Genomic DNA, 12,517 nt, shown 5'->3' on the forward strand with positions numbered 1-12,517 from the left:
CAAAGTAGGAATTGAGCACTTCTGCCTTTTCCTTGTCATCTGTTATCATTTTGCCATCCTTATTTAATAGCTAAACCACCATTTGTTTCCTCTGTCTCTTACTTTGCATGTAGCTGAAGAAAGCTTTTTTGTTGTTTTTAGCATCCCTCGCTAACCTCAGCTCGTTCTCAGCTTTAGCCTTCCTGACTCCATCCCTGCAATTCTGTGCTACCTGCCTGTACTCTTCCTTTGTTGCTTGGCCTTGTTTCCACTTCCTATATGTGTACTTTTTTGTTTTCAGGTCATCCCTAAGCTTTTTTTGAAGCCACATTGGCTGCTTCTGTTGTCTTCCACTTTTTTTTCTTGTTGGAATTGTTTGTAATTGTGCCGTGAGAATTTCCTTTTTTAAAAACTCCCACCCACCTTGGACTCCTTTTCTCATTAGAGTCACTTCCCATGGGACCTTACTGATCATTGTTCTGAGTTTATTAAAATTGGCTTTCCTAAAATCCGGTGTACATGTTTGGCTACACTCAGCTTTTGCTTCCCTTAGAACCATGAACTCAAGTATAACATGGTCGCTTTCCCCCAGAGTTCCTATAACTGCTACTTTACCCACTAAGTCATCTCTGTTGGTTAGGATCAAGTCAAGGATAGCCGATCCTGTAGTTTCTGCCTCTACTTTCTGTAGGAGGAAGTTATCCACCGCACAAGTCAGGAATTTCTTGGAGGGGCCATGTTTTGCAGAATTTGTCTCACAACAAATATTGGGGAAATTGAAGTCCCCCATTACTACTACATCATGCTTCCTTGAAACCTTGGTAATTTGCTTTTCAAAAGTTTCATCCACGTCTTCTCCTTGATTGGGTGGCTGGTAGTAGACTCTGACTACCATGTTCCTTTTATTCTTTGCTGCATTTATTTTAACCCAGATGCTCTCGATGGGGCTACCAAGTTCATCCTCCTGTATTTCTGTGCAGAGATACGTATTTTTCACATACAGTGCAACCCCACCTCCCTTTCTGTTCCTCCTGTTCTTTTTGAACAAGTTATATCTTTCAATTGCTGTATTCCCGTCATGAGAGTCATCTCACCAAGTCTCAGTTATACCTATCAAGTCATAATTTCCCTCCTGTATTAAGAGTTCAAGTTCGTTCTGTTGGTTTCCCATACTCTGGGCATTATTATATAGACATCGAAGATCATGTGCTTCATGGTCTGGCTTTCTTCCTACATATTTGTGAAGACTATGCCTGATGCTATTAGAGCTGTTCTCTCCGTTGCGGTGCATGAGCCTTCCTCCATTTTTACCCCCAACTTTATGTCTCCCTTCCCCATAGGATTCAGTTTAAGGCCTTCCTGATGAAGTTCTTCATGCTGGGGCCAAACAAATTCTTCCCAGCCTTTGTGAGGTGCAACCCATCCCTTGCCAATAGTCCATCTTCCAGGAAGTATAGCCCGTGGTCCCAGAATCCAAATATCTCACATCGGAACCACCTTCGTAGCCAGTCATTCACCTGGAGTATTTTCCTTTCCCTTTCTGTCCTAACTACTGGAAGGATGGATGAGAAAACTATCTGGGCCCCATAGTTCTTGAGTTTCCTTTCCAAAGCTTCAAAGTCTGACATGATGTCTTCGTAGCTCTGCTTGGTGGTATCATTTGTTCCCACATGGATGAGAAGAAAGGGATACCTGTCAGTGGGCTTTATGAGTGCAGGCAATCCTTCAGTCATGTCGCTAATCTGTCCTCCTGGGAGACAGCATACCTGGCGAGTCCACGGGTCTTCGCGACATACTTGGGTTTCCATCCCATGCAGCAAGGAGTCTCCCACTACTACTACTCTTCTCGTTGTTGTAGGCCTTGGTTTCATCGCCTCTGCTTGACTGACCTATATCCTCTTGCTCGCTCTCATGCAGGTTCCCCTGTAATTTATTTTTTTATTTTTTTATTTTATTAAATTTATTAATCGCCCATCTGACTGGTCACCCAGCCACTCTGGGCGATGTACAACCCACCATAAAACAATTTAAAACAATAAAATTTTACCATAATCTTTTTTTTTTTTTAAATACCCTAACCCACCCCAAATGCCTGCCTGAACAACCACGTTTTTAATGCACGACGGAAGCTCATTAAAGAGGGGGCATGGCGGAGTTCCCTAGGGAGGGAGTTCCACAGAGTGGGGGCCACCACAGAGAAGGCCCTCTCCCTCGTCCCCACCAGTCTAGCTGTCCTGGCTGATGGGACAGAGAGAAGGCCATCCGAGGCTGATCTTGTTAAGCGGCCTGTCTGGTGTTGCTGGAGGCGCTCCTTAAGATAGGCTGGGCCAGAACCATATAGGGTTTTAAAGGTCAAAACCAACACCTTGAATTTGGCCCGGAAAACAACTGCTAACCAGTGCAACTCCTTCAGCACTGGAGTGATGTGATCTCGCTGGCAGCTGCCTTTAATCAGGCGAGCCGCCGCGTTCTGTACCAGCTGCAGCTTCCGAACCGTCTTCAAGGGTAACCCCACGTAGAGCGCATTACAGTAGTCTAAACGAGAGGAGACCAGGGCATGTACTACCGATGGGAGCAGATGGTCGGGAAGGAAGGGGCGCAGCCGCCGTATCAGATGGAGTTGATACAGCGCTGTCCGGCTCACAGCTGACACCTGAGCCTCCATGGACAGCTGGGAGTCCAAAATGACCCCCAGGCTGCGGACCTGGTCTTTCAAGGGTAGCCGTACCCCATTCAGCAACCAGGTCAACAGGTAATTCTTCCTCTGCAGGCTGTCCTCCAGTCTCATCCTCAAGTACCTGAAAACAGTTCCCTAGTTCCACTGCCTCCACTTGTGTCCAGTGTCTTCTAGTTCTTCTTCTCCTAACTGTCACCCTTTTCCAAGGAGTATCCTCTACTGCATTTTTCCTCCCCTCAGCAGTTTCCTCTTCTGCCTCAGCTTTCTGTTGCTCAGCTTGCTGAAGCTTCTGTTCTTCGCTTTGCTACTGTAGTTCCACCGTTCTGTCCAAGAACTCTTCGTGTTCTCTTATTCCCTGGAGAGTCGACACTTGTCGCTCCAGTCCTCTTACTTTTTCTTCCAGCAGCGTGATCAACTTGCCCTTGTTGCACATGTAGGCCATGTTGTTCTCAGGCAAGAAAACAAACATGGCACACACATTGCAGGTCACCACCACTGGAGAGTCTTGTCCTTCCATAGTCTCTATTCCCTTTTTGTTTCTAGCTTCCTGGTTGTTCTAGAGTAGCCTGTGCCTGGTCCTCTACTCACTCTTTGCCTTTGTCTCCTTTGTCTCTTCTGCCACTGCAGCTCCCCTGGCAAACTCCTGTTTGCTCCCCCTGTTTGCTCAGTCTGATCGCTTGCTCTCTGGGAGCTTGCTTGCTTCTGTAGTCCCTAGACCAGGTGGAGCAGCTTCCTCTGCTCTGCTCAGCTGCGAGGCGGGAAACAGACTCCTAGAACATTAGAACATAAAAAGCCATGGTGGATCGGACCAAGCGTCCACTTAGCCCAGCATACTTTTCACACAGTGGCCATCCAGCTGTTGACTGGGAACCCACAAGCAGGGCATGAGCACAACAGCACCCTCCCAACCATGTTCCCCAGCAACTGGTGTATATAGGCTCACTGCCTCGGATACTGGAAGTAGCACATAGCCATCAGGACTAGTAGCCATTGATAGCCTTTTCCTCCAGGAATTTGTCCAACCCGCTTTTAAAGCCATCCAAATTGGTGGCCATCATTACACCCTGTGGTAGCGAGTTCCATAGTTTAACTCTGCGCTGTGTGAAGAAGTCCTTCCCCAGGTTCTAGCTTTTTGAGAGAGGAAGAAAATGTCTACCTATCCACATTCTTCACATCATCCATAATTTTGTAGACCTCCATCATGTCTCCCTTTACCCTCCTTTTTTCCAAGCTAACCAATCCCAGCTGTTGTAACCTTTCATAGGGGAGATGCTCCAACCCCTTGATCATTTTAGTTGCCCTTTTCTGAACTTTTTCCAACTCTACAATATCTTTTTTTAGGTGTGGTGACCAGAACTGTATACAGTATTCCAAGTGTGGTCGCACATAGATTTGTATAAAGGCAGTATGATCTTCACAATTTTATTCTCAATCCCTTTTCTAATTATGCCTAACATGTAGTTTGCCTTTTTTTACGGCAGCCCCACACTGGGTTGACATATTCATTGAGCTGTCCACCACAACCCCAAGATCTCTTTCCTGGTCGTTCACCGCTAGCTCAGATCCCATCAGGCTATACTTGAAGTTGGGATTTTTTGCCCCAACATGCATCACTTTATACTTGCTTATACTGAACCACATTTGCCATTTAGATGCCCATTCTCCCAGTCTGGAGAGATCCTTTTGGAGCTCTTCACAATCCCTTTTTGTTTTAACCACCCTAAATTATTTGGTGTCATCGGCAAACTTGGCCACTTCACTGCTAATTCTAGATCATTTATGAACAGGTTGAAAAGCATTGGTCCTAATACAGATCCCTGTAGGATGCCACTATTCCCTCCACTGGGAGAATTTAGCATTCATTCTTACTCTCTGCTTTCTGTTATTTAACCATTTACTGATTCATAAGAGGACCTGTCCCCGTATTCCATGACTGCCAAGTTTCCTTAGGAGTCTTTGGTGAGGGGCTTTGTCAAAAGCCTTTTGGAAGTCCAAGTAAACATGTCTACCAGATCACTCCTGTCTACATGTTTATTGACACTCTCTTTTTTTATCTATTTTTATTTTATTTTTATAAATGAAATAAACAATACCAACAACATAATCAAAATCTTCAGTTTCCAACATTACAGTATTCTGAGGAAGAAAAAGGGAGGATAGCAAAAGAAGGAAAAAAGAAAAAAGAATTATATCTCAACTTCAATAAAAGCAAACCAAATATCCAAATATAAATCCAATCGCAGATTATACCTATACAGCACTCTTCCAAACATTGCAGGTATTATTAAATCTTCAATCTGCTGCACCACAAACGGTGAACCTTATCTTTCAGTGTCATAACCTCGGTCTTATAGCAAACGAACAGGAGCAAACAATCCATTTCCATTGGCCATATATTACCATTCAATTAATAAACATTAAAGGTTTAATCAGCAAAGAACAGTAATAATAATAATCCCATGATGATGATGATAAAAAGAAATTTAAGAAAAAAAAAAGAAGCAAACCATTTGCAGATTCAAACTGCTTTTTTGCATCTCTTATTGCCTGCTTGCATCGCCTTTGGGCAAGCTTGTGCTGCCTTTTGTTTTCCTCACTTGGACAAGACTTCCGTTTTCTGAAGGAAGCTATCTATTCTCTAATAGCTCCCTTAACTCTGGTCGTTAACCATGCCGGCGACTTCTTGGACTTGGTGCTACCTTTCCTAAACTGTGGTATACATTTTAGCTGGGTTTCTATTATTATAGCAAGAATATATAAGGAATATATCCTGCCACATTTACCTACCCCAACATTAAGGTCATTGTCTGAGGCCCACTTCCAGGTCACCCCAACAAATGAGGCAAGGCAGGTGCCTATAAGAGAGGGCCTTTTCAGTGGTGGCAACCTGTCTGTGGAATTCTTTCCCCAGAGAGGATTGCCTGGCCCCTATGCTGCGGTTTTTGTGACACCAGGTGAAGACCTTCTTATTCTCCTAGGCATTTTCAGAACTGGTTTTGGTGCTTTTAGTACTCTGTTCTGTTGCTGATTTAATTTAGGTTTATTATGTTGTAATGGCTTTATTCTTTGCTGTTGGTTTTATCTTGGTTGTATTCCGCACTGTTTTGATTTTTTGTTTTAAGGTTTGTGCTGGGTTTGTAGTGTAGTGTACACCACCCAGAGAAATTTGGTTATTGGGAGATTTAAAAGCAAAGTAAATAAATAAAATAAATAAATGGGGCAGGTGCAAGCTACATAGTTTTCCCTTCTGATTGAGGTTAAAATTTTCTGCTCACAACTGTTTCTTCTTTCAGGTGACCTTCAGGGAGGTGGCTGTGTATTTCACAACAGAGGAATGGGCTCTGCTGGATCTGGACCAAAGAGCCCTGCACAGAGAAGTCATGGAGGAGATTTGTGGCATCATGGCCTCTCTGAGTAAGGCGTCCCATGTTTTCCAGTTGATAAAATGAGTTTACAAGCGCTAAAAATCATTGCAGCCTCTTTGTGGGCAATTGCTATGTTTCAGCTGCCGGTGTCCTCCTCTTCCTGTCTGGGTGGCTTCTTAGGTCTCTTCTGAGGACACGCTTCATAGGTGGACCTTTCTCAAAGACACAGTGTCTTTGAGGTGTCAAGCTTGGATGTCAGGGGCTGCCTCTTTGCTCACTTCTGGAAGGATGCCCCAAGGCTGCAATCCCAGGGGCACCATAAGAAGTGCCCTGTTGGACTGGCCGATGGTCCATCTAGTCCAGCCTTCACAAAAGGGCCAGCCAGATGCCTCCAGGAAGCCCACATGTAGGACATGAAGCTATTAGCTCCCTCCCACTGTTGCTTCTGAGTAGTTGGTATTCCCAGGCAACTGACTCTGAAGATGGGGATTGGTGCCTCCATTTAACTCAGTGGGATTTGCTTCTGTGTAGACAGTTAGTGTTCCTTCCCAGTTGGGGCTTCCCTTCCAAGTGCTGGGTCCCGGATGGGAAGTAGACTATGGTGAAGAGGGGTTTGGGACTGATAAGGTAAAGGTGTGGGTTCCCCTTTATAGATTACAATAAGGTTGGCCTGAAGAGTGGATCCAGTAGATTTGGGAAAGGTTGGCGGTGTTGGTGTAAATTAGAATTGTATTGTAAATGGTTTTGTAAGCTGAGTTGGGCCTTGATCATCAAAATCTAGGGTACCAGTCTGATAAACAGTGGGAAAGGTTGTCATTCATTTCCCTGTATAATCTCATTTAGGGAAAACATCTGCAGAGCACTTGGGTCTATTTACCTAAATATTAACTTTTGAAGTTGCCATTCGTCCATCTATCCAGTAACGTTTGCTCTGATTGGCAGCACCTCTCCAAAGTTTCATAGCCGAGACTTCCAGGCCCTCCTAGAACGAGCCTTTAACTGGAATTGCTGGGATCAATCCTGGCCCCTTAGGCACAGATTCTGCCACTGAGCTGTGGGTCTGTTTCTTCCTTGTTTGTTTTTTCCTCAGAGTGGGATCTGCCTTGGGAGGTCTCCTGCCATGAAAGACAGCCAAGAAATATAAAATAAACTAATCTATCCTTCCCCATCTCCAAGGAAAACAGAGCAGCATGCATGGAGTTATTCAGTTTAGACACACAACAACCCAGCTTGAGCATTTTACATGGGAGGGGTGGTGGTATAAATTTAACAAATAAGTGAATGTAGAAATACTGTCCTAAGGCTCTGCCATAAGTCTTTTTCTGAGAACTGAGGCTCAGTCTTGAGGGACCCAATGCTATGGATCACTGGTTCCCAATTAATCCAAAACAGCATAATTTGTTTAGTACAAACACAGAGATACTTTTTTTTTTTTATTTAAAGGGTTTTGACCTTGCTCTGCAGCTGAAAGGGTTCCCAGAACAGCTTACATGAGATAAATAATGAACAAGACAGTTCCTCTACAGTGGCTTACAATCTGAAAGACACAACACAAAAAGAAAAAGTGATGGTGAGAGAAGAGGGGGGGAAACAATCTTGGGTACCAGTTCTTAAAGTTAGAAAGTTCATATACCAACCATCTTTAATGGAGACAATTCAGGGAGAGGAGCTCAGTGGAGCTGGTCCTATCTTTCCCTCTGCTATAGATTGGAATCGCTCCAACAAGATGCCATTTAACTAACATTGTTTGATGACAGGCTCCATTTCTCTCTTGGGCTCTTGTCTCTCCTTTCCAGGAGGCAATGGGTGTGACAGCGAGAATGAAGGAAAAACACGCAAGGCATCCTTAGAAACAATGAGAGGTATACAGGAGGAAGAGCAGAGCAAAAGAACTGAAGCAAAAGGGAAGAGGAGGGATGAAGCCTCAGTTTCCCAGGATGGTGGCACCTGTGAAATCCCAGTCCACGGAATAATACACAGTGGAAAGGAGAGGTGTAACTGCCTTCAGTGTGCGAATGACTTCAGTTGTAAATCAAGTCTTAATAGGGGAACTCACACAGGGGAGAAATCTTTCAAATGCTTTGAGTGTGGGAAGACCTTCAGTATAAGGAAATACCTCAATTGCCATCAAAGAATTCACACAGGAGAGAAACCATTTAAATGCGTTGAGTGTGGAAGAAGCTTCAGTCAGAGAGGAAATCTTATGTCACACCAAAGAATTCACACAGGGGAGAAACCATTTAACTGCCTGGAGTGTGGAAAGAGCTTCCATCGGAGCTCAGAACTTCTTTCACACCAAAAAAATCACACAAGGGAGAAACCATTTAAATGCTTGGAGTGTGGCAAGAGCTTCAGTTGGAACTCATACCTTATTTCACACCAGAGAATTCACACAGGGGAGAAACCATTTAAATGCTTGGAGTGTGGCAAGAGCTTCAGTCAGACCTCAAGCCTTATGAGACACCAAAGAATTCACACAGGGGAGAAACCATTTAAATGCTTGGAATGTGGAAAGAGCTTCAGTCAGAACTCAAGCCTTGTGGCACACCAAATTATTCACACAAGGGAGAACAGATTTGAATGCTTGGAGTGTGGAAAGAACTTCAATCAGAGTTCACAACTTATGGCACACCAGAAATATCACACAGAGGAGAAACCATTTAAATGCTCGGAGTGTGGAAAGAGCTTCCGTCAGAGCTGGCAGCTTATGAGACACCAAAGAATCCACACACGGGAGAAACCATTTAATTGCTTGGAGTGCGGAAGGAGCTTCAGTCAGAACTCACGCCTTCTGGCACACCAAAGAAGTCACACAAGGGAGAACAGATTTAAATGCCTGGAGTGTGGAAAGAGCTATAGGAGGAGAGATTTCCTTATTTCACATCAAAAAGAATGTCACATGGTGGGCAGTGGTAATGTCATTCGATGGGAACGGCGGCTTAGGGCCATAGCTCCACGCCCTGTGATACTGTTAAAAGCACAGAACGGTTGTGAACATACTGCAAATCAACATCTGTAGGCACGAACCCGTAAGACGTACAACAGGAAACTACTGGTCCACGGAACAGAGATTTAAAATCAGATTTCGGTGGCTGAAGCCAATCTGCCACTTCTGAACTGTCAACAACCCAAGTATGGGACCCAAAGAAGCTCATCACAGTCAAGCAGAAGCTGCTCCAAATTAGCACAGCCTCTTATAAGCAATGACAGCAATTTGGACAACATTGTGAAGACCTGCCGAAAGAAAACACCCTGGCACTTCGGGACACGGCAATGAAGTTGCCTAACTGCACATATATAGCGCTAACAAGGCCTTCTATCTTGGTGTCGTTGTTCACCACTACAACCTTCACCACTTACTGTGAATAATCACTACTCGTACTGGCGCCAAGTCAACCCAGGCTCCTGAGATTTCACCTATTTCTCAATGAGGCGCGACTCGTTTTCAAGTAGGCCATTTCCTTGTCTCACATACAAATGTGCAGAGGGTCCTGAGGGTAGATGCTGGAGAAACTGAAGTAGTATACATGGAAATGACTTCCCAAATGCAATCAGACCAACCTATTACACCTCTTTAGCAACTTATCCCACTTTTACTTCGAAGTAAAACACCAACCCCATGCTGCCAAATTGGATGAGGAAACGACCATTTTCCCCCATTTAATGCAACATTGGACCTATCCCACTCAGTAGTGTGGGACACATGAAAAGCAGTCCTCCGTGGGGTTTGCATCAGCTAACCAGCCACATTTTTAAACAATCAAGCAAAGCAGCTAGAGAAGGATTACTCTCTGAAAATGACCCGCTGGAAAAACGACACAAAGCCAGAGGATGTAATGGGAGAATCCTTGTGACTGGAGTATCCATCAGTAATTTTGCATCTTGGTTAACAAGAGCAATGGGGGGAGGGGGAAGAGTCCATATTCTGAGTGTCTTTACCTGGTTTGGGGATTTAAAAGTAGTTTGGATGTTCTCCATGATTGAGGTACATCACCTTAACTCTTTCAGTACATCCTGTGTTAAGTTTGACTAAGTAGGATTCATGCCACATTGGAAACCAAATACCTAAGGCAGCAGCCAACAGGGGCCTTGCGCGTGTGGCCCCTACCACTTGCAGCTGCGGTGTAGCGCTTCCGGGGGCAAGCCCTGAAAGCAGCAGAAGCGCTTGTTTCTGGAAGGCACAGCCTGCCCCTTCCAGAAACAAGCGTTTCCGCTCATTTCGGGGCTTGCCCCCGGAAGCACTACATCGCAGCCACAAGCGATAGGGGCCACGTGTGGACCATGGCTGGCAGGGCAGGCCACACACAGACCAGGACCAGTGCTGCTGGCTGTGTGCACAAAGCCCCTATTGGATACTGCCCATTAGCATAATTGTACCACAAAACCCAGACAAAGTGAAAAAACTGAATATCCAGTATCTCCTTAAGATTACTAACATTATATATCAATGTGAACAACAAGCCTCTAGCAATTTTGTCCCTAGGTGCATGTAAAGATTTTGACAGATTGGAATGGGGATTCTTAGAAGGAGAACTCCAGAGGATGAACGTTGGTTGGGCGGAACAGTGGGGGGCTTCCAGGCTCTATAGAGGATCTCTGGTTCCAAATCAGCTCCTACAGCTCCCTGGGATCGAGTGGAGCAGGGGCACAAAAGAGGGATGTCTCCTTTCTCCCCTCATCTTCACAATTGCTGTGGAGCCATTGGCTGAAGTTCTGCAAAGCAACCCTAAAATCCAGGGAGTAAAAAATAATAAGAAAGAGAAAATTAGCCTCTTTGCCAAGGAACATCGCTCTGTTCCTCACTACCCCTGCAGAAGCAGCATCAGAAGCTGGAAGCCTACAGCAGAGTGGGGTGGCTGTGGATGAACTACTAAATCAGAAGCTCTTTGTTTCGGCAATGAAACCAACACTCAGCAACAATGGAAATGAATCACAAATATATTAATTCCCTCTGATTTGTTCCAATATCTAGGTATCGTGATACTAAAAACCTAGGCAAATTGAAAAAACTGAACTATCTCTGGCCCAACTCCAAGAGACACCATCATCATGCAATTAAATCCATCAGATCACGCTTTTTTCTTTTTTTCTTTTTTTAACAAGCCTGAGGTTGCACTGCAGGGCCCTAGGAAGCTTACCTTGCTTGAGTAAAGTATAGAACAATATACAGAAGAGACTAAGGGTGCAATCCGATGCATGTTTAGACAGAGAAAAGGCCTACAACTCCCAGCATTCCCCAGCCAGCTTTGCTGGGAGTTGTAGGCCTTTTCTCTGTCTAAACATGCATAGGGTTGCACCCTAAGAGTGTCTAGTGCCCATAGGATTGCTCTATCTAGACAGCCATAGGATTTTTTGGTTTCTGGAAATGGAAGTTGTTCAACCTCGGTTTCCAAAAACCCTGCTCCCTGCCCATTCATGCCAGCGTGGTTCTTCTATGCTGCCATCTCTGGGCTCGTAAATGGAGCATGGAGAGGGTGAAAAGGGTGTGGTTCCAGGGGCGGGGATGGGAGGAGACTGTGGAAGCCACTTTAGACAGTTTCCTATCCAGTCTCCGGGCCCGCTCCCTCCCTGAAAATGCATCTATCTGCAAATGCAGGGTGGCTTCTCCGTGCTCCATCCGCCCTGCATTGGATAGGCGAGTTTGAAGGCGAACGTCTGTCTCGATAGGATTGTGCCCTAAGACAATTGTTTCAGGTGTATATAAGCATTTATAAATACTAAAATAATACCTTCATTGACACTGCTCCTGAGCGCTCTACAGGGTTAAGGCCATTTGGGGGAAGAGACCTCAGATGGACCCCGACAGATATGGAGTGTTCCTCCATCTGTCAGAAAAAACCTATGAGCTCAATATTGGCCAAAATCCGGGAAAGTAGTGTAAAGCTCATTGGCACATGGTTTTTGACCCCCTGCTACACTTGCCCACCGCACAGGTACATATTCCAGCACATGTTGGAGAGGGTGCAGGGAGGGAGGGACCTACTTTTACCACTGTCTGGTAGTATCCTGATGGTCGACATTCTTACACACTGAATAGTTACAAAACAAAAGCTCAGTTACAAAACAAAAGCTCACTTTGAGCCCCAAACTTGCTTTGCTGATCATTTTTGTGGCCATGCATGAAGACATTCTCTATAAAGACTTGGTCACTTCTTGTTAGTTGCTAACAGACTTAAAATAGCCAACAGATGGGAAGACACAACACGTATCCCGAAGGACTCGTGGTTCTGAAGATTATGGGACGTGGCATTTGCAGAAAGGTTATCCAAGACGACAGTTATCCAAATAAGGTTATCCAGAGGACAATTGCATGTGGAAGCATTTAGGGCCGTTTGGTGTAACTTTATTCTGTATGCAAGAAATGACAGCGACACAGGCAGACAACCTCCACCCTCTCACAGGAAGATATCGCAAGGTCAATTTGGATAATTTTCACATGTCTCCCCTAGATAACATAGATACCAAGTATAGTTGTAAGAGAACCTCTTCGTGTGTT

General features: G+C 44.8%; 1 protein-coding gene across 1 annotated transcript in view; it reads left to right on the forward strand.

Moving 5' to 3' along the window:
* The window catches only part of LOC146356147 (uncharacterized), a 50,391-nt gene extending 39,174 nt beyond the window's left edge, over positions 1-11,217 (forward strand). The window contains exons 11-12 of the mRNA XM_084830025.1: positions 5,950-6,070; positions 7,818-11,217. Of these exons, the coding sequence (XP_084686151.1) occupies positions 5,950-6,070; positions 7,818-9,040 (1,344 nt within the window). The 3' untranslated portion in view covers positions 9,041-11,217. The remainder of the gene's footprint in view (positions 1-5,949; positions 6,071-7,817) is intronic.
* The last annotated feature ends 1,300 nt before the right edge of the window (positions 11,218-12,517 follow it).

This window comes from Heloderma suspectum, chromosome 2 (genome assembly GCF_057233095.1).
Source record: "Heloderma suspectum isolate Gila_16-S chromosome 2, 16-S_ref, whole genome shotgun sequence".
Classification (NCBI taxonomy): domain Eukaryota; kingdom Metazoa; phylum Chordata; class Lepidosauria; order Squamata; family Helodermatidae; genus Heloderma; species Heloderma suspectum.